General features: G+C 43.5%; 1 protein-coding gene across 3 annotated transcripts in view; it reads right to left on the bottom strand.

The window, feature by feature from the left end:
- LOC127571043 (5'-AMP-activated protein kinase subunit gamma-2-like) overlaps nt 1-23,596 on the bottom strand; it is a 388,107-nt gene that overhangs the window by 194,779 nt on the left and 169,732 nt on the right. For all 3 annotated transcript variants that reach the window (XM_052017046.1, XM_052017048.1, XM_052017047.1), the window contains exon 3: nt 22,459-22,735. In XM_052017046.1, coding sequence (XP_051873006.1) covers nt 22,459-22,735 — 277 coding nt within the window. The remainder of the gene's footprint in view (nt 1-22,458; nt 22,736-23,596) is intronic.

Raw genomic sequence — 23,596 nt, forward strand, 5'->3', positions numbered from 1 at the left:
TATCACGTCACCTCTCAGCACCCTTCACTCCAGGGAAAACAGACCCAGCCTATCCAATACCTCTATAAGGTCACCCTTCAGCCTTATTACTCTCCAAAGAAAAACATCTCAGCCTATTCAAACTCTCCTTATAATTCAAGTCCTCCAGTCCCAGCAACATCCTTTTCTGCATCCTCTCTAGCTTAATCAGATCTTTCCTGCAGCGTGGTGACCAGAACTGCACACAAAACTCCAGCGTTACATACGACTGTGACGTGACGTCCCAGCTCCCAAATTCATCTCACTAAATGTCTTCTCTGTCTAAAGCAAAAGACCACAATTCCATTAGCCCTTCTGATAACCTGCGAGCCATAAAATGTGGTCCAGAAAGGACATCAACAAAACCTCACCTCAGAGAGGCTTCCTGCCTTAAAACAACAAAATGAACCTAACCCTAACTGTACCCTCAGTCACCAAGCATTGCAAGTTGCAAGACATATTACAGTGACTGTGTATCAGGTAAAGCCAACTCATTATAGTGGTTTCTATCAACTCTATTGAAGCATTAGCAACAAATGGAGAGTGCAGAGGAAAACTTGCTCAAAGATTACCAATCAGAATGCTCACAATACTTGGAGTAAGACCTCCCCCTGGTGTTCAATTAGTTAACTGTAGCTTGGTAAGGGAGGAATATTCACTTCATAGTTAACTTAAAAAGCTTCCCCATTACACCATTGTGGAAAAGCATTGCTTATTAATATGAATAGAGCAATAAGTAGTTTCCTTCTGTACACTACAACAACTTGCATTCATAGTGTTTTGTAGATAGCTCCTGCAACTTCATAAGAGATTTGCATTTTTATTTATCTTTCAGAACCTCCTTTTCAGAAATTCCCAAAACTCTTCACAGCCAAGAGACTTCACTTTTGTGCTGGAAAATGTCATTGAGAGTGCTGTTAAGTGGTACTTAGTCATCAGAACTTGCTCACCGAAATAAAAAAAAAGACACTGCTCGAAAGGCACGGTAGCGTAGCAGTTAGCGCGACAGTATTACAGTGCCAGCGATCGGGGTTTGATTCCCGTCGCTGTCTGTAAGGAGTTTGTCCGTTCTCCCCGTGTCTGCGTGGGTTTAATCTGGGTGCTCCGGTTTCCTCCCACATTCCAAAGACGTACGCGTAGGTTAATTTGGGTTTAAAAAAATGGGTGCCGCGGACTCGTTGGGCCGGAAGGGCCTGTTGTCACGCTGTAAATAAAATTTTTTTAAAAATTTAAATCTCAGCAAATCAGTGGAGAGAGAAATAGAGTTAATGTTTCAGCTTTGTCAGAACTTTGCCCTTGACCCGAAACGTTCACCCAGTTTCTCTTTCCTCAGATGCTGCCTGTCCCTGTTATGTTTCTGATTTCCATTTGCTGCAGTTTTTTGATTTTCTCACTTGCTCACTCATGCTTCAGAGTGACCAGGACTAGTTGGCAGGACTCCAGACCTCAGCAATAGCCTTGACCTAAAGAGCTGAATTTTAGAGATCAGGTGAACGTGACTGTCCTTGACATCAGGGCAATGTTTCCCCATGTCTAGGCACCCTGCCAAATCTTGAACTCAATGGGGCAGAGGGGAAATACTGCCATGGTTGGAGTTGTACATCACATGAAGAAATATGGTTGTGGTCATTGAAGGTCAATCATCTCAGCCCTGGGATGTCACTGTCGGAGCTCCTCAGAACAGTGTCTGAGGCACAACCATCTTAAGGTGCTTCATCAATGACCTTCCTTCCATCAGAAAGTCAGGGTGGGGATACTCGCTGATGACTGCACAGTGTTCAATTCCATCTGCAATCCTCATAAAGTGAAGTCCATGTCCAGCATGCAGAAGGACCGAGATAATGCTCAGGCCTAGGTTGATAAGTGGCAAGTTGTGTCTATGCCACCCAAGTGCCAGGCATTGACAAACTCCAACAAGAGCATCTAATCATTGACATTAATGATTCCCTTCCATCAACATCCCGAGGGTCACCACTGAGCTGAAACTCAGCTGGACCAGCCACAAGGGCAGACCGGAGGCTGGGTATCCTGCAGCAAGTGACTCATCTGCTGGCACCACAAAGCTGGTCCACCACTTACAGGGCACATCAGGAATGCGATGGAATATATTCCATTCGCCCGGATGAGTACAGTTCCAATAACACTAGGAAGTTGTACACCATTCAGGACAAAGCAGCCCACTCTATTGGTATCCCATTTACCACCTAAATATTCTTTCCTTCCATTGCTGGCACACAGTAGTTAACTTGGAACACAGAACAGTACAGCACAGGAACAGGCCCTTTGGCCCACAGTATCTCTGTCTACCGTGATGCATATTTAAACTAACCCCATTGCCCTGCACAAGATCCATATCCCTCCATTCCCTGCCTGTTCATTTGTCTGTCTAAATGCCTCAAATGCTGCTATCATATCTGCTTCCACCACCTCCCACAGCAATGCTTCTCATACCTCCACCACTACCATCTGCCTTCTATGGCCAAGCCAATTTTGAATCCAAGTTACCAGGTCATCGTGGATCCCATACATCTTAATTGTAAATATCCTCTAAACTTTCCCCCTTAAAGCTATGTTCATCCGGTATGTGATAATTTCACCCTGGTAAAGACTAACGATCTACTCCATCTATGCTTCTCATAATTTTATATACTTCTATCAGGTCATCCCTCAGCCTCCGATGCTCCAGAGAAAACAATTCTAGTTTGTCCAACCTCTCCTGATAACTAATACTCTCTAAACCAGGGAATATACTGGTGAATCTCTTCTGCACCCTCTCCAAAGCCTCCACATCTTTCCTGTAATGTGGTGACCAGAACTGCATACGGTACTCCTAATGTGGCCAAACCAAAGTTTTATACAGTTGCAATATGACTTCCCTACTTTTATACTCAATGCCCTGACCATTGAAGGTAGGCATGCCATACAGCTTCTTTACTACCCTAACCATTTGTGTAGCCACTTTCAGGGAGTTATGGAATTGCACCCCAAGATCCCTCTGTACATCAGTGCTCCTAAGGGTCCTGCCATTTACTGTATACTTTGTCCTTACATTTGAACTTCCAAAGTGCAACACCTCACACTCATCTGAATTAAACTCCATCTGCCACTTCTCTGCCCATATTTCCAACTGATCTATACCCTGCTGAATCCTTTGACAACTTCCTCACAATCCACAGCTCTGACAATTTTTGTGTCATCTGCAAACTGAGGAATCAGCCCATCTTCATTCTTGTCCAAGTCATTTATACTTATCACAAACAATATATACTAGTACTGATCCCCGCAGAACACCACTGGTCACAGACCTCCAGTCAGAGTAACCCCCCCTGCCTTTTATGGCCAAGCCAATTTTGAATCCAAATTACTAAGTCACTGTGGATCCCACGCATCTTAATCTTCTGGATCAGCCTACCACAAGGGACTTTGTCAAATGATTTACTAAAGTCCATGTTGACAACATCCACTGCCCTACCCTCATCAATCCCCTTTGTCATCTCCTCAAAAAGCTCAATCACGTTTGTAAGACGTGACCACGCCTGCAGAAAACCATGCTGCCTATCCATAATAAGTCCATGATTTTCCAAATGCGAGTAAATCCTACCCTAAGAACCTTCTCCAATCATTTCCCAACCACTGATGCAAGGCTCATTGGCCTATCGATTATCCCTATTGCCCTTCTTAAACAAGGGAACAACATTGGCTATTCTCCAATCTTCTGGCACCTCGTATGTGGCTGAAGAGGATACAAGGTCCCAGCAATCTCCTCTCTTACCTCCCTCAGTAATCTGGGATAAATCCCATCAGGTCTTGGGGACTTAACTCCACCTTAATGTTCTTCAAGAGACACAACACCATCTTCTTGATATCAACATGCCCTAGAATATCAGCATACCCCTCCCTGATCTTGCATATCCTCCATATCCTTCTCCTTGGCAGATACCGATGCGAAGTACTTGTTTAGTACCTCGCCCACTTCCTCCTGCTCCAGTCATAAATTTCCTCCTTTGTCCTTGAATGGTCCTACCCAGTGTGTATCATCTACAAAATGCACTGTGGTTACTTACCTAGGCTACTGTGAGACATATCTGAAACCAAGAGTGTGACCAAATCCTGTACATCAAGATTCCAAGATTATTTGCTTTCTGACGGATGGATGAATTGATTTATCTCATTCCAGCTAACTATCAGCAACATTAAAAACTGCACTTTCTCTGTAACTGTAACACTTTGTTCTGCATTCTGTTATTGTTTTCCATTGTACTACCTCAATGTACTGATGTGGTGAAATTATCTGTATGGATGACAGTTCTTCACTGTACCTCGGTACATGACCAATAGCCTGTCCTGGTCCAATCACGTAGATACCATGGCCAAGAAAGCTCACCAGCGCCTCTACTTCCTCAGGAGGCTAAAGAAATTTGGCACGTCCCCATTGACACTCACCAACTTTTATCGATGCGTCATAGAAAGCATCCTATCTGGATGCATCACGGCTTGGTATGGTAACTGCTCTGCCCAGGACTGCAAGAAACTGCAGAGAGTTGTGCACACAGCACGGAGCATTATGGACACCAGCCTCCCCTCCATGGACTCTTGATGTACCTCTTGCTGCCTTGGTGAAGCAGCCAGCATAATCAAAGACCCCACCCACCCAGGTCATTCTCTCTTCTCTCCTCTTCCATCAGGCAGAAGATACAGGAGCCTGAGGGCACATACCAACAGGCTCAAAGGCAGCTTCTATCCCACTGTGTTAAGATTATTGAACAGTTCCCTTATACGATAAAATGGGCTCTTGACCTCACAATCAACCTTGTTTGACCTTGCACCTTATTGTCTACCTGCACTGCACTTTCTCTGTAGCTGTGACACTTTACTCTGTATTCTGTTATTGTTTCTACCCTGTATTAACTCAATGCACTCTGTGCTACTCAGTGCACTCTGTATTACCTCAATGCACTGTGTAATGAATTGATCCGTACGAACTGTATGCAAGTTTTTCCACTGTACCTTGGTACAAGTGACAATAATAAACCAATGCCAATACCAATGTGACAATAATAAACTAATTTACTAATTTAACTGAAGAGCAAGTGGTACAGTGGAACACCACCATCAGCAGACTCCTTTCCAAGTTACACCCTATCTTGACTTGGAAATATACAGCTAGTCCTTCATCGTCGCATGGATATAAATTCTGGAAATCCCTCCCCAGCAGCACCTTCACCAGGGCTGCAGTGATTCAAGAAGATCGCAAGAGGCTGCAGAGGGTTGTAGACTCAGCCAGCTCCATCACGGGCACAACCCTCCCCACCATCGTGGATACCTTCAAGAGACGGTGCCTCAAGGCGGCGGCATCCATCACTAAGGACCCTCACCAGCCAGGACATGTCCTCTTCTCATTACTACCATCAGGGAAGAGGTACAGGAGCCTGAAGACCCATACCCAACGTTTTAGGAACAGCTTCTTCCCCTCCACCATCAGTTTTCTGAACAGTCCATGAACCCATGAACACTAACTTGTTATTCCTTTTTTTTCCACTATTTATTTTGTAATTTATAGTACTTTTTATGTCTTTGCACTGTACTGCTGCTGCAATACAACAAATTTCACGTCATACAAGTCAGTGATAATGATTCTGATCCTGAGATAGCTCAGTTGGCATGGTTGGAGATGTGTGATTTCCAACCTTGCCAGACGCCCCACATCTTGAAAATAAGCGATTAGTTACAAAACAGTCTCCATATGTCCTGTTTGCCTTTTTCTTTGCACTTTTTAATTTACAACTCTCTTTACACCATTGCAAACTAATAGGTGAAATTACGTAGTAAAACTTTCAATCCAATTTTAATCACCATGACCACAAGGGGGCATAAAGGCACTGCAGATACCAAAAGGCTATTCCCCTTTCCCAGTGACTGTAGATTTTGTGTTTTTTTTCTTTCCCTACCAACCCCACCCCAGCCCAATCCAAAACTTCTTAAAACTTGTTCAATAGGCTAGGCATTCCAAAGTGAAAACTACTGAAAAATCCTTATTGAAATTCAGTTTTAATGCCATGGAGTGAAAGGGTAAAATTATAGCCGGAGTCTACCAACAGATTAACTTTTTTCTTTTAGCTTCTGTTACTGCTGATGATTTGGTTCAGCTGAGATAAATCCATTCATCCATCCGTTAATAATCTACACCAACATCCCTATTCAACCAGAAACTCAACTGGACTGGCTGCATAAATTCTGCGGCTACGAGCCATGTATCCTGCAGTGACAGACTCACCTCCTGACACCCCAAGGCCTCTCTAGACACAAGCCAGGACCGTGATGGATCACTCTCCACTTGCCTGGGTGAATGTAGCTCCCACAACTCTCAAGAAAGCTAACACTCTCCAGGACTTCCACACCTTAAACATTCATTCCCTCCACCACTGGCACAATGTGTGCCAGCTACAAAATTCATGGCAATTACTTGCCAATCACCCCCCACCCCTCTCCCCCCAAAACCCTTGACTTCAGTCACCAAGGAGGACAAGGGCAGCAGGCGCATGGGAACACCACCACATGCAGATCTCCCTTCAGGCCACACACCATCGAGTCATACAGCATGGAAACAGGCCCTTCGGCCCAACTGGTCCATGCCGACCAAGATTCCCATCTAAGCTAGTCCCACTTGGCTCACATCTCCCTAAACCTTTCCTATCCATTCTGACTTGGGAATATATCACCATACCATCATTGTTGCACTGGGTCTCAGTCCTGGAACGGCCTGCCCAACAGCACTGTGGGAGCACCTTCACCAGAACAACTGCAGCGGTTCAAGAAAGCAGCTCACCACTACCTTCTCACGAGCAATTAGGAAAGGGCAATAAACACCAGCCTTGACTGTGACAGCCAGATCCTGGAAACTGAATTCATAAAACCAATACTCTTGGAATCTTGTTGTACAGGAAATGGTTGTCCTGTCAATCAAGCTTCGAGAAATAATTCTAATTAATTCTGCTTTCAGCTGAAGGCTTCGAGGATGTTCTTTGGGAGAAACTATTAAACACAATCTGTCTTTGAATCAAAATTGAGACATAAAGGACTTATCCAATGCTTTTCCTAACATCAAGACACTCCAAAGAGACATGGGTGGGGAGGCAGCTGCAGGAGATGGTAGTGGGGTGTGACAAGTCCCTTGTTTTTCCACTCTTTATCCAAAAAGTAGTGAGGAGAATGTGGAACTCACAACCACAGGGAGGTTGAAATGATTAGAGTGGAGGAATGCACTTAAGGGAAGGCCGGACAAGATTTGAGGAAGCAGAGGATGGGGGCGGGGGGGGGGGGGGGGGGGGGTGACACTAGTAGACCTGGATGTAGAAAGAGGGGAGCAGCATGGAATATGGAGCAACAAACAACCTGAAGGAACTCAGAGGGTCGAGCAGCATCTGTGGGAGGAAAGGAATTGTCGACGTTTTGGGTCGAAACCCTGCCTCAGAAAGACTGCATTGATGCCAGCATTAACAACTTAAATAGTACATTTAAAAGGTACTATTAACAACACTTAAAAGGAAACTTGGACAGGTACATAGGCAAGGTTTAGAGGGTTATGGACCAAATGTGGGCAACTAGATGGGAATCTTGGTTGGCAAGGACCAGATGGGCCAAAGGGCCTGTTTCAGTGCTGTATTACTCAATGACTCTATGCCACAGATTTCCTCCCACAGATGCTGCTCAACCCGCTGAGTTCCTCCAGCAGACTGTTTGTTGCTCCAGATCCCAGCATCTGCAGTCTCTTGTGTCTCCACTGAATGGAGCTTGGTTGCACATAATGCCCATTCTGAGCTGTACATCCGGTGTAATCTTTTGAAAACTTGCACAAAAAACTCAATGCTTACCTTAGCATTTTTGCTAAACCTGTCAACAAATTTTTAAAAAATGATCCCAGCACAAATCCCTTCTTTATCAATGGCAATTCTAGATGAAATAGGGGCGGATGGAGCAGAAATTCACCTACAATTGGAATTCGCCTTCATATTCACCTTCAATTGCTTGCGCTAAAACTGCAAAGTACCAAACTCTGCTTCAGAAACTTGTTTTCCAAAAATACAAAAGAACAAACTTCTAGCTAATAGGCTTTTGTTTTTTCAATGACACCACTACCTTTATTCCACTTGGACTAAGTCTGACCAACGTGTCATTGAGATAATTAACCTTGTTCTTGCTAGACAAAAAGTCACCTAATTCTAGCAAGGACATGAAGCTCCGAGAGATTGGCAGGAAAGATTTCTCGCAATGGTTCCAGGAAAGGAGGATTTCAGCTAAAAGATTGAACTGGAGAAGTTGGGGTTGTTCTCCTTGGAACAAAGAAGATTGATGAAAGTGTGTAAGATTGCGACTGATTCAAATAGGGTAGGTTGAAAGAAACTGTTCTCATCTGTGGTGGTTCAAGGACCAAATTTTAAAAATTTGGGTAAAAGATGCTAATAGGTAAACAAGGAAAAAATGTTAATACTCAGACGGTAGTTATGATCTGGAATTCAGTAGCTGTAGGACCAGAGGGAACAGTCAATGAGTGCCATTGAAGGGGAATTAGACAGAACCATGAGGGAGAATACATTGTTCCACTGTCAACACTCACCTTCTGAGAGAATAAAACAGAGTTGTGCATGATTCTGAGATTGCAATTTTGGTTTATAAAAAAGACATAATTAACATTGAACCATATTCATGTCAATATTACCCAAAAGTGAGGGGCCACCACCATCCCATCAGTGTATTTAAAATACAGCTCACTACATAGAAATCCTTACTGCGTCTCCAGCCCTTCTGTCAACGGCCTCACAGTTGTATCTCCTGAATACCATCCATGAGCCACCAGAAATAATTCCATCTCATCTAATGAATCAGATTACCGAACCTTCCATGAACCCAACCTCATTATTCCTCTTTTGCACTATTTATTTAATTTTGTCACTTACAGTAATTTTGTCTTTAGGTCTTACACTGTTGTGCAATAAAACAGCATTGTTTTATTATAACTTTAGTGTGGGTGGTATTGTAGTAATTAATCTACAGAGCCTCTCTCTCTCTCTCACACACACACACTCCAGTAGAATGATCCCACTATGTACATTATCAACCCCTTCACATGTTATAAGACTCCTCCCCACAATCGTACAGAATCACACTGACCATTGAACATCCACTTGCACTAATCCTATGCTCATCCTACTTTATTCTCCCCACATTCCCATCAACTCCATCCGAGATTCTACCACTCACCCACACACCTACAGGCAATTTACCTTCCAACAGGTCTATGTGATGTGGAAGGAAACCAGAGCACACTGAGGGAACCCATGGGGGTCACACAGGCAGCACCCAAGGTCAGGAGAGAACCTGGGTCACTGGAGCTGTGAGGCAAAGCTGTGCCACAATACACAGGTGAGGTTCATAAAGTCATACAGCACGGAAACAGGCCCTTTGGCCCAACCTGTCCATGCCGACTGTGTTGCCCAGCAAGCTAGTCCCTTCTGCCTGCGTTTGGCCCATAGCCCTCAAATTTGTGTGTCTCAAATTTATGAAACTAAAGAATTTGATGCTGGAAATCTGAAGTAAAAGCAGGAAATGCTGGAAGAACTCAGCAGGTCAAGCAGCATCTGTAAAAAGAGAAACAGTCAAACATTTTGGATCTGTGACCCCTCATTAGAATCTGACTGTTTCTCTTTCCACAGGTGCTGCCTGAATTGCTGAGTTTTTCCAGCATTTTCTGGTTACGTCTAGATTTGTGATCCTTTAAGAGTTGCTCAATTGTGCCGATCTTCATTGGTCACTCTGTGAACAGTATCAAACATGCAAAAACAAGCTCAAGCACTAGCGAAAAAAAAAAGCAAAACAACAAACCAAAGGCCTTTTGTTTTTGCACTGAGGAAGTGAAGAAGTCTTGTGGCTGTGGATACTTCCTCTTCCCTTAAATCATCGTTGCAGCATTGAGCTCGATGTCAATGTGTGTCTGGGATACAACTGGCTCTTTGGTTTAAACCCCTCTTCTCCCGCTATTTAGAACATAGAACAGTACTGCACAGAACAGGCCCTTTGGCCCACAATGTTGTGCCGACATAGCTAATCCCTCCTACCTACAGAATGCCCATATCATTCCATTTTCCTCTCATTCATCTGCGCATCCAAGCCCCTCTTAAAAGCCCCCAATGAATTTGCCTCCACCCAGGCAAAGCAGTCCAGTCATCCACCACTCTCTGAGTAAAAAATTTACCCCTTATGTCTCTTCTGAACCTACCCCCTCTCACCTTAAATGCATGCCCTCTGGTATTGGATCACTCAATAATGGGAAAAAGATATTGCTTGCCCACTCCATCTATGCCCCTCATAATTTTATACACTTCCAACAGATCACCCCTCAGCATCCACTGCTTCAGAGAAAAGAGCCCAAGTTTGTCCAGCCTCTCCTGATAGCACATGCCCTCTAATCCAGGCAGCAGCCTGGTAAACCTCCTCTGCACCCTCTCTAAAGCCTCAATATTCTTCCTATGGTGAGGTGACCAGAATTGCACGCAATACTCTAAATGCGGCCTAACCAGAGTTCTGGAAAGGCAGAATTTTTGTCTGGCAAACAAGCATGTCCTGATGGGCAACTTCATGAGCTGTTAAGCCTGATGACTCACCCAGTTTTCTCCAGTGGCTTCAAGCCATCACCCAACACTGTCATGGTGGTAGAGTGGTTAGCTTTCTGGATGTATCCAGAATGTTGATCTGAGGATTTTCAAATTCCATCATGTAGGTAAATACATCTGAATGAAAAGTTAGTACAAGAATACATGTATAACAAGAACAAGATGACAAAAGCAAGTGTATAAAATTATGAGGGGCATATATAGGGTCAATGCACCTGGTCTTTTTCTAAGCGTTGGGGAATCAAGAACTAGGGGGCATAGGTTTAAGGGGGAGAGATTTAATAGGAACCTGAGGGGCAACTTTTTCACCCAGAGGGTGGTCACTAGATGGAATGAGCTGCCAGAGGAAGTAGTTGAGGCAGGTACAATAAAAACATTTAAAAGGTACTTGGACAGGTACATGGACAGGAAAGGCTTAGAGGGATATGGGCCAAAGGTAGGTAAATGGGACTTAGATGAAAATCTTGGTCGGCATGGACCAGTTGGGCCTGTTTCCATGCTGTATGACTATAAACACAAGAAAATAGGAGCAGGAGAAGGCTACCTGGACCTTACGGCTGCCCCACTATTCAATATGATCAAGGCTGATTTGAACTCCTCTTGTCTGCCAGTTTCCCATAACCCTGAATGATCTATCCCCTCGTTAAATACTTCTAATGATCCAGATCTGATAGCTCTCCAGCATACAGAATGCCAGAGATTCACCAGCCTCTAGGAGAAAGGTGAATGTGAAACCACCGTGGTATAAACTCCTCTGGTCCACTAATGTCCTTACAGGAAGGAAACTTGGCATCTTTATTCAGTCTGGCCTATAAGTCACTGATTAAATAAAGACAGAAAATGCCAAAATTAATCAGCAGGTCAGGCTGCATCTATGGGAAGAGGAACAGCAATCTCCCCTACACAGGTAAACAGAGCGAAGAGAGCACAGGAGTCGAGAGTGAAGTATGGAGCTGTTATCTTGCAACAAGAGTTTGATGATTTTTATTGGTGCTTTTTCTAGAGCAACAAACAATCTGCTGGAGAAACTCAGCGGGTCGAGCAGCATCTGTGGGAGGAAAGGAATTGTTGATGTTTCAAGTTGAAACCTCGCATCAAAATGCATTTTCTAGTTGCCTTTGACTCTAATGATCCTCTTTACCTCCTACAGAGTAACGTTTGAAATATTCAGTCCGAGGAACTCCCTAGTGGTGATAGCTAACTAAAAAAAGACCAAAAAAATTTTTGCAACAGAGACATTCACTTTCTCTGCAGCATGCGAGGCAGAACAATTTATTTGGCTGAAGCATTAGCTGTGGTTCAGTGGGTGGCTCTCACAATTCTGAGTCAGGTTGTGGTTCCTCATCTCTCCAGACACCGGAACTCAACAGCTGGTCTGACTCTCCTGATGTAGTACCAAGAAACCACAGCACTGACAGAGGTGCGCCTTTCGCATGAGACATCTCTGAGGCCTTAACCTGGTGGCCCTCTCAAGTAGACACAGTTATCCCTCATCAAGTACCTATAAATGTTCCAACTGCACACAGTCTTCAAGTTCAAGTTTATCATCATGGACATACATACCCAGGGTATAAATGCCATGAAAATTAGCTTTTCGCAGCAGCAAAATATGACAAACATGAATTAACATAAACTTAAATTATCATAAATTATACACAACTTACATAATTAGCCTTTTTCCTCGGGAAAGGGAACCAAAAACTGGAGAGCCAAGGTTTAAGGTGAGACAGGAAAGATTTAAAAAAGGACCGGAGAGGTAACTTCTTCACGCAGAGGGTCGTGCGTATATGGAACGATCTGCCAGAAGAAGCGGTTAAGGCAGGTACAATAACATTTAAAAGAGACTTGGACAAGTGCATAGTTAGGAAAGATTTACGGGGATATGGACCAAACACAGGTAAATGGGACTAGCTTGGATGGGCATCTTGGTCAGCATGGATGAGTTGGACCGAAGGGCCTGTTTCCGTGCTGTATGACTCTGACTCTACATTAACCTATTCTTAGTCTTGGGAAGTTGCTTTGTGCAAATTGGCTGCCTTGTTCCCTATCTAATATTTTCAATATTTGACTTTAAAGTGATTTTTGGAATGTCCTGAAGCCATGAAAGATGCAACACCAGGGTAATGGCTGCATTACTGAACAAGTATCCAGAACCCCTCGTCATTGATTCAGAAATGGAGACTTTAAATACATCTGGAATACAAACGAATGGTGTTCATGAAACTACTGAACTGTTGTAATAAACACAACCGGTTCACTTGTGTCCGACAGAGATAGAAACCTGCCATCCTTACCTTGCCTATATCTGACTCTTAACAACTCCTTCAAATGGCCTTCCAAGCAAGAGAGGTCAAGAGCAATTAAGGATGGACAACAAATGCTGAACTGCCAGAAAATGTCCACATCCTCTGAATCACCGAAAAAAATGCATTGTTTCTTCTATGCTTGAAAGAAATTCATAAAGCACACAGCAATCAGGAGACCTCGGGCATTCCAGTATTAACAGGTTGCCCAATCTCCAACTACACCACCTTTTTCTGCCTAACACTCCCTCATGTGCTATTGGACCAGACTGTCCACTTCAAGCATTTAGTAGTGTTTTTAATCTTTATTCAGACCTATAAGATGCCACAACAATACTGGCTTTCCACCCCAAAAATCCTGGAGTCCATTTTGATTAACAATTGTTGGTATTCAGAGAGAATAGGTGTCCTTGTGCACAAATCAATGAAAGTTAATATGTAGGGATAACTAGCAAGCAATTAGAAAAGCAAACCATATTTTGGCTGCAATTGAAAAAGGATTTGAGTGCACAAGTTGAGACATTTCCTGAAACTGAGAAGGACCCTGCTGAGAGCATATCGGAACATTGTTTACCGGTGTGTTCTCCCTATCTAAGGAAGGATATATTCACAATAGAAGGTGTGCAGCAAATGTTCACCAGATTGATTCCTGGGATGATGGGGTTTGTCCTGTGAGGAGGGGTAAATACCATAATTCCAAACAAACTCATCTCCAAATTCCTCGACCTGGGACTCAACATCACCCTTTACATCTGGATCCTTGACTTCCTGACCAACAGATGACAATCAGTAAGCATAGGCAACAACAAATCCGCCATGATTATCCTCAACACTGGTACCCCGCAAGGCTGTGTCCTCAGCCACCTACTTTTCTCCCTAGACACTCATGACTGCGTGGCCAGATTCTGCTCTAACTCTATCTACAAGTTTGCAGATGACACCACCATAGTGAGCCAGATCTCAGATAACGATGAGACGGAGTACAGGAAGGAGATAGAGAGCCTTAGTAACATGGTGTCATGACAACAACCTTTTCTTCACTGTCAGCAAAACAAAAGAGCTGGTCAATGACTTCAGTAAGTGGGGCAGAGCACACACCCCTGTATGTATCAATGGTGCTGAGGTGGAGATGGTTGAGAACTTCAAGTTCCTATGTGTAAACATCACCAACAGCTTGTCCTTATCCAACCACATAGATGCTTTGGCCAAGAAAGCTCACCAGCACTTTGACTTCCTCAGAAGGCTGAGGAAATTTGGCATGTCTGCATTGACCCTCACCAATTTTTACAGATGCACCATAGAAAACATCCTATCCAGATGCACCACAGCTTGGTATGACAACTACTCTGCCCAGGACTGCATGAAACTGCAGAGAGTTGTGGACACAGCTCAATCCATCATGAAAACCAGCCTCCCCTCCATAGACTCTGTCTACACTTCCTGCTGCCTCAGGAAAGCAGCCAATATAATCACAACCCCTCCTACCCTGGACATTCTTTCTTCTCCTCCTTCACATCAGGCAGAAGATACAAAAGCTTGAAAACCTGTACCACCAGACTCAAGGACAGTTCCATCCCGCTTTTGTAAGACCACTGAACAGACCTCTTGTACGATAAAGATGAACTCTTGACCTCACAATCTACCTCGTCATGGCCCTTGCACTTTATTGCCTGCCTGCACTGCACTTTCTCTGAAACTGTAACACTTTATTCTGCACTCTGTTATTGCTTTACGCTTGTACTACCTCAATCTACTGATGTGATGAAATGATCTGTGTGGATGGCATGCAAAACAAAGTTTTTCCATTGTATCTCGGTACTTACGACAATAATAAACCAATTACTCTCCAGCGTTCAGAAGAATAAGAAGATAAATAGAATCACGAGTAGGCCATTCAGTCCCTCGGGCCTGCTTTGCACTCAACAAGGTTATGCCGATCTTCTACCTAATACTATTTTCCTGCCCAATCCTCATATACCTCGATTCTTTTAGTATTCAGAAATGCATCTCTGTTTTGAACACAATCAATGATTGAGCCTCCACAGCCCTCCAGAGTAACGAACTCCTAAGAATTCTCAGTGAACACATTTCTCATTTCACTCCTGAATGGCCTACCTCTTATTTTGAAACTGTGACCTCAAGTTCAAGACTCCCTAGTCAATAGAAACATCTTGTATCGACCCTGTTGAGCCTTCTAGGAATTTTATGTGCTTCAATGAAAATAAGAAAACAGGAGCAGGAGTCGGCCACTTGGCCCCTCAAGCCTGCCCCACCATTCAACACGATCTTGGCTGACCTATACTGGTCTCAACTCCTCTTCTGTGCCAGTTCCACAGAATCCTCAATTCCTCGGTCTTTCAAATATTTATCGATTTCCACCTTAAATGTATCTAATGATCTGGCCTCCACCACCCCTCGGGGGCAGAGAATTGCAGAGATTCAAAGTCAAAGTTGAGTTTATTGACATATGCACAAGTACTTTTATGCACAGGTGAAATGACCCACCCACCCGGGTCATTCTCTCTTCTCCCCACCTCCCATCAGGCAGAAGATACAGGAGCCTGAGGGCACGTACCACCAGGCTCAAGGACAGCTTCTATCCCACGGTGATAAGATTATTGAACGGTTCCCTCATACGATGAGATGGACTCTTGACCTCAAAATCTACCTTGTTATGACCTTGCACCTTATTGTCTACCTGCAGTGCACTTCCCTGTAGCTGTGACACTTTACACTGTATTGTGTTATTGTTTTTAACCATGTACTACCTCAATGCACTGTGTAATGAATTGATCTGTACGAACGGTATGCAAGACAAGTTTTTCACTGTACCTCGGTACAAGTAGCAATAATAAACCAATACCAATGAAAAGCTTATTTGCAGTAGCATCACAGGCATATAGCATCAGATACACAACATTCAGAAGAAAAGTATAAATTATACATCAATTATCCACTCTTTGGAGAAGAAACTTCTACGTACCTCAGTTTTAAATAAGCAGCGCCGTATTTTGTAGACACGTACCCTTGTTTGCGACTCTCCCACAAGTGGCAACATCTCAACTTCTTCCCTCTTATCCCAGGAATTAACCTGGTGAACCTCCTGTGGACCTGCCTCCAGTGTTATTGTATCCTCTTTCTTCAGGTAAAAGGAGGCACAACCAAGAAGCATTTTGCTGAGTCATCATTCCTGACGTGGCCACAGGTTTTGACGTGGTTGGCCACTGTCGTCCTCTAACACCTCACCTGATTCAGCTCCATGAGACCACACCCACCAGCTTCCATTGTTCTCTGTCAAGTCGTAGCCACAGGATGTCCTGCCATGGTTTCCCTTCTTGCCCTTGTGCTGTTATACCTGGGATCCCTCAAGGACCTTACCTTCTCTCCCCCTGTTCCACACCTACTTGCTGCTCCATGACAACCGCCAAAGACACAAGGCAGGGTTTCACATCGAGTTAAAATTTGGAAAAGCACTTTGTGGAGAAGCAACTCACTGCTGCGTCGATACATGATCAAATCTGACAGCACGAGAGCCAGCCATTTAGCCAAATATGCTCATGCCAGTTCTTTGAAAGAGAATTATCCACATCCTCCTCACCATTCCCTCTCTCTTTACACCAGCTATCTCCCTTCTCCGCTCTTAGTCCTGATGCAGAGCTTCAACCTGAAATGTCGACAATTCCTTTCCTCCCACAGATGCTGCTCGACCCGCTGAGTTCTTCCAGCAGATTGTTCATTGCTCCAGATTCCAGCATCTGCAGTCCCTTGAGTCTCCAATTATCCAGAATAGTCTCATTCACCTGATCTTTTTTCCACAGCCTGGAAGAATTGTCTTTTCCAACTACATCATGGTAAGTGTTGTACATATCAGGTATCACCCTATAGCTAACACTAAACAATAATTACTTCAATGCAGACTCAAGCAGCAATCCCAGTGGTCACTCCACCATAAGCTCAAGGAAAATCCCAATGGTCACAAGCTGAAGGAGTTGGCCAAATGATCACTGATTTGAAGCCTAATGGGGCAAAGCCAAGAGGTCACCAATTTTCAGGTTCATGGGGTACTGCCCAAAGTTCACAACATTAAAAGTTCAAGGGCATGGCCCAAAAGGTCTCTACATTACAAAGTCATGAGGTACTGCATCATAGGATTATGAGGCACTCTCCAAAAGGTCATTGCATTACAGGTGCATGGGGCAATGTACTTGCACTCTGCATCATTTAAGAGTGCTCCTGTACTCCCTAATTATTGCAGTGCACTTTGGTGGTACCCAGCTGGGTAACTGAGGGAACTGAGGAAACCTACAGTTGAACCATTGCAGCACTTGTATCGACGTGAAAAGGTCAGGGCACATGCTGAGGACCTCACACCGAGGGTGGTTTGATGGACGGCACAACATGGTGGGCCGAAGGGCCTGTTTTGTGCTGTATGGTTCTATGGTTTATGGTTCCTTCTCCAGAAGGCCCTTGGAGTGCTCCTCACCAGATCCCTCCATGGTACCACACACAACAGACACAAGGAGGACAGTAACAGATGTCAAGAAGACAAGTGAAGCCGATAAGTAGATGAACGATTAAATTTAATTAAATTTAATATTTCTAAAGTGATTCTTCTCAGAAGAAAGAAATGACACAACATAAACAAAACAACATAATTTTAAGCAGGGTGCTGTGCTGGTGAGAGATGGGATTTATCAACACATCGTTTGAAAGTGACAGGATAAGCTGACAATGCTGTTTAGAAGAAAAATGCATTGGCAACCGTAAGTTTATACACTGGGATATAGAGTACAGAAGTCAGTAGGTTTTGCAAAGGATTTAAAAATCACTGGTTGGACCTCAAGCTGGATTAATTCTGAGCCCACACACCATAAAGAAGGTGCATTCAAGACCCCACTAGGTTTATATCGGAGGTACAAGACTTCAGTTATGTAGAAAGACCAAAGAACTTGTAAGAGCTAACCTTGGAACCAAGAATATTATAGGGATGTTTAATATTATGAATTTCAAAAGATTATGAAAGGGTAAAAACAGTGAATGTCTATCCTCCATCGTCCAAGGGCATTAAGAGTCAACCACACACTGTGGAACTGGAGCTCCACATAAGCCAGACCAAGCAGAGAAAGAGTCTCTTCCATGAAGGACATCAGTAATCCATTTGGGTCTGTGAAACATCTGTGAAACAGTCTAAATGTTCATTTTATCTGAAGCCGGCTCAGATTTAGCAACCTTAAAAAGGAGCTCCACATCGGTTTATAAATGATGTAATGAATACTTCAGAAAGCCTTGTTTTGAAGGGAAGAACAATTTTCTCAGTTACGATGACAGCCACAAACCAAATGGTACGAGCCCCCGCTAAAATAGATCAGCAAACGCAAAGCAATGATTATACCACAGAGCACAGAATCACTGGAATGGCTTCAGGTCCTCATTAAACAGTGGTACACAACTGCAGACCCTCTATTTTAAAAGGTAAGATGATGGCAAGGGTGCCACTGCTTGTGACTTGTTTTAATTAAACATTGTTAATTGGCAGGCTGTTTGCATTAGAGAAGCAATGTTAAATGATCCCAGTCTTAATTAGGGCAAATTGCTCCATTAAAACATTTTATCAGTCCATATTTTAAACATCTTAAACTCAGCTCTCCGAAGCTGAAAAATAAAACATGGGCTTCATCCAGGAATGCCTCCAAAACACGCAACTGCCTTCAACATGCTGAACTCAACCATGCAGAGTCAAGACCAGACGATTCAAGTCAAAATACTCAGCCAGACTGAGGTGACTGGAATTAATAAAACAGCCAGATTCCTTTCCATCCAAATTTTTTTTTGCAGAGCCTCGAAATAAGGAATGTGTCTTAACTTAGGGACCAAGGCGGGGCTGTGAAAATATCCCAAATTGAACTTGATATGACATGTATTTGTAGGACCCTTCCCTTTTTAGACTTGCTGGTCAGCAAAAGATGAAAAGAACCTCCGATATTCCAGAGCCCTGCTTCTATTTTCAAGACAGCTACCAAACATTCACAAAGGGTTTATTCATGAAAAGAATGTTAAAATTTAAAAGGCCTTTTGTTGGCATTTTGGAAAGAGGAAGAAAAGTGGAACTTTGTCAATGGGGGGGGGGGGGGGGGGGAAGGGGTAGAATGATTCTGAGGAGTTGTTCAGGGTGTATCGGAGGAGGCACGTCCACTATCGACATGGAGGACCAACATGTCTATCTTGTGTGATGAGTACTTGGAAAAAAGACTGCTGGGGACTCGGACATCATTCCATGTGACTTCAACAAAGGAGACAGGTAGACAGGGTGGTGAAAAAGGTGTTTAGCACACTGGCCTCCATCAATCAAGGCACTGAATACAGGAGTTGGGACATTATGTTGCAGTTGTACAAGTCGTTGGTGAGGCCACACTTGGTGTTCTGTGAACAGTTTTGGTCACCCTTTTATAGGAAAGACGTGGTTAAACTGGAAAGAGTGCAGAGAAGATTTATCAGGATGTTGCCAGGACTAGAGGGCCTGAGTTAACAGGGAGAAGTTGGCCAGGCTAGGTCTTAATTCCTTGGAACATAGGAGGATGAGGGGTGACCTTATAGAGGTTTATAAAATCATGAGATGCATAGATAAGGTGGATGGTAGCAGTCTTTTCCCCAGAGTAGGGGAGTCCAAAACTAGGGGGCATAGTTAGGGTGAGAGGGGAAAGATTTAAAAGGGACTCGAGAGGTAACTTTTTCACACATATATGGAAACGAGCTGCCAGAGGAAGTGGTTGAAGCAGGAACAATAGTATCATTTAAGAAACATTTGGATAGGTACATGCAGGGGCGGGACATAGAGGGATACGAGCCGAATACAGAAAATTGGGACTAGATGGGTGGGCACCGTGGTCAGTATGGACTCTGTGGGCCGAAGGGCCTGTCTCTGTGCTGTATTGCTCTATGATTCTGAGTGCAGGTCCTCCCAATTCCTATCAGTGCTCCATTGGTAGAGAGAATCTTCTCAATGTAGTCCTGCATGGAGTATTAGCAATTCCAGGAACATGTTGCAAGAGAACCTCAAAGCAGTACAACTCCCAGTTGATAGACTGTTTTCATCTCTGTGCTAACTTGCTATCATAAAGGTCCTTATGTCCAACAAGCTCTCCTGCTATGGATATATTTAAATACTGCATTCAAATCCACAATTTTCGGAGCTCATTGGAAGAACGTCAGTGTGGCCAAAGAGGGTATGGCGTTAGGTGTAATAAAACCTCCAACGGGTATTAATAATGCGATTGCCTCTTACAAGGACAATATCTCCAGGTACCCATTAGCGTTCATCAGGAATCAGGAAGAGCCTGATCATTTGGCAAAACAGATAAATGAGTCACCTATGAGGTCAATTCACTTCAGGCGTCAGCCATTCACTCACTTGAACCTTTATCCACCATTCAATCAGACCACAGCCGATTTACATTTTAGCTCTCTTTACCGACTTGGTTTTATTGCTTATCCAGCTCCTTTATAAACAAATGAGAACTGTCACAAGCCACAAACTGCTCAGCGCACTGACAATATATCCAAGTGGTAGAACACAAGTCTGTGACAAACAGGAAACCAGGGCCTGCCCCTGAACTGCAAAAGCAACTGTGTATCTGAAAATCCCATGTTCCTACTATGTGGTGCGCTCAGTGAGTCCATCAATTCCCAAGCCTACAGCAAAATATAAAAAACAGTGCTTTAATATGTGCAACAATGCTCTGTTACAAAGTGCACTACAATTTTCCCAGACAGGAATGAGAAGTAGAGATTACAGCCAGTTGTGTAAAGCTACACAGTTCCTCAAAGCTCAAAGAAATGTTAATTGCCTACCTCTAGGTCAAAAGCTTATTCCTTTTTTTTTAAACACAGGTATTTTTCTTTACTTTCCATAGCATCATTAGGATTTATTTACTTACACACACACACAAACACACACACAAACACACACACACACACACACACACACACACACACAGTGCAGATTCAGCCACAGCATACAAAGTGTGGATTCCCAATATCAACTTCTCATTCAGGTTGACTGGTAATCTACAATGAGACTAGGAGGATGTGGCACAGGACAGATATTCCCATGCAGTATTAATTTAATGTACGCACTAAGGGATACTCACCACCACTGGTAACAGTGGCACAGGAGAAAATAGTGTGTCTGCACACTTGCAAGTCCTTGTACATAGATAGTGTTTTGTGTAATAGTAATATATGTTTGCATGTTCATGTGTAAGTGCTCATGGTGCATGTATTTACAATTAGCACATCCTTATAGTGAAAATGTGTGTATGCTTATACCATTCTGACTCACCTGAGCTATAAACATGCATGCAATATGTATGTTTATACTATGAACATGTTGAATGTGTGTGGGGATATAGTGGTCATTCAAAGTGTGCCTGTAGCATGGTTTTATATAGCATGTTTAGTCTGCAAGTATCTAGTGTGTGCACACCTTCACTCTGTATATGTACGCACATCTCTAGTAACCCTTCAAAACCCAGTCTGATTCTGAGTAGTTGTACCTGTCCCTCACCAGTAACTCACTGAAATATTTCCCAATTTACCTGCTTGTTACTCCCCTCATCAGTAGGTCACTGGAAAATTTCCCCAATTTACTTTCATATCACTCATCTGTTAAACTTTTCACTAACGTACTATATTGAAATCATAATAATGGATACTGCTTTCATGCAACAGTTGCTTGCAAACTCAATCTAATTACACATGAACACCAGGATAGGTGTTATCCATTTCTACAGGGCAACGATTATGAAATCAACAATCTTACAGGACTGCTGAAAAGGAACAATACAATTCCAGAGACACACCTTCCTACGGGAAGCAAACCAACCTCCGTTATCTCTGGCACTAAATGGATTGTTCTCTTTGAGCGGAGAAGATTATTAAGGAGGTTTGAACGGTTCAGGGTTAGGTGTCAGCAGGATAAGGCAAATGTTTACACTGATAGAAAGGTTGATAACCACAGACAAATTTCAGAAAATTGGCCAAAGTACTGTAAGGATGATGCAGAAAAATAATTTGGACAGTGGGTCGTTACTGGATCAGAGTGACTGAAATGGAAGAAAAGTCTATTGTAATTTTCAAAAGGGAGCAGGAAATATTCTTGAACAACATTCACAGGGCTTTAGGGAAAGACCGGTGGTAGGTCACAAACTGGTTACATTGCGACAAGGAGTAGACAGCAGTTACCGACAGCAAAGATAGGAAAAATAAAGAGTGTGGAACATTAACACCAATGGAAATCACCCACCTCCACCAAAAAAAAAATTGGAGCTTATTCTGGACGAAACTGGAGCTGGTGCATTTAGTTGGGAAGGAGGCAAAGCTGCGTGGTGGGAGAAAGCAAGAGAGAGGGGCAGGGAATGTGATGCCACCACCCATCTCTCCATTCCAACGTCTGTGCCCAATAAATGTCTTACCTTTCCTGGACCTGGAGAAAAACTTCATGGAGACGGGAGAGGTAGAGGTGGAGCTGCCAGAGGAATCCCTTGATGTTGAGCGAAATATGCCACTGAAGCTCATTCGTCGGGGAGACTTTGGCGAAGAGTCTTGGGGAAAAGGGAACACTGTTTTTGGGGAGCCAGGGCTTTGCTTCACTCTCACTGGGGCGGAGACAGGACTGGACGGTCGATGGTAAAAGTTCCGGGAAAAAAATCCTTTGGAGGGGCTGCCACAGGTGTGGGAACTGTCTTCTCCCTGTGGAAAGGCACAAGAGTCAGGTCTGGGAGCACAAATCATAGCACAGAAATCCACTGAAGAGGCGATATTCTGAAACATTTCTACTTCATCCACGCGCTTCTGAAGGACACTGAATGCAGGGAAAAGCAACAAAGTGCAATAGAAAAACTCAGTGCAGGGCCCGAACAAATTACAGTCAAGACCACAGTGATGTTGCATAAATTACAAGAACAAACTGCACAACTATAAGGGGAAAAACAATCATCCAAATAGATAAGGAGGTTGAAACATTTTAAATTTTAACAATTTCTGAAACAGACTGACACTCGTGAAAGGTCAAGGGCTTTGGAGGCAGAGGAAATTGAGTGAGATCAGGTTAATTAAAGTCATAGAACAGAAACCCACCTTAGAGTCAGGGAGAGACACAGACTCTTCTCCCCTTCCTCCCATCGGGTAGAAGATACAAAAGCCTGAAAGCACGTAGCACCAGGCTCAAGGACAGTTCCTGTCCTGCTGTTAGAAGACTATTGAATGGTCCCCTAGTACAATAAGATGGACTCTTGATCTCACAATCTACCTTGTTATGGCCTTGCACCTTGTTGTCTACCTGCACTGCACTTTTTCTGTAACTGTTACACTTTACTCTGCATTCTGTTATTGTTTTACCTTGTACTACCTCAATGCACTGTTGTAATGAAATAATCTGCATGGACAGTATGTGACATGTTTTTCACTGTACCTTGGTACATGTGACAATAATAAACCAATTTACCAAGTTACTTCTGGCCCATCAAGTCTGTGCTGACTATCAACCACCCATTTACACTAATCCTACCTTAATTCCATATTTTTTTCAGACCATCCTGTCAGATTATGGAA

The sequence above is a fragment of the Pristis pectinata genome, chromosome 5, assembly GCF_009764475.1.
Source record: "Pristis pectinata isolate sPriPec2 chromosome 5, sPriPec2.1.pri, whole genome shotgun sequence".
Lineage (NCBI taxonomy): Eukaryota > Metazoa > Chordata > Chondrichthyes > Rhinopristiformes > Pristidae > Pristis > Pristis pectinata.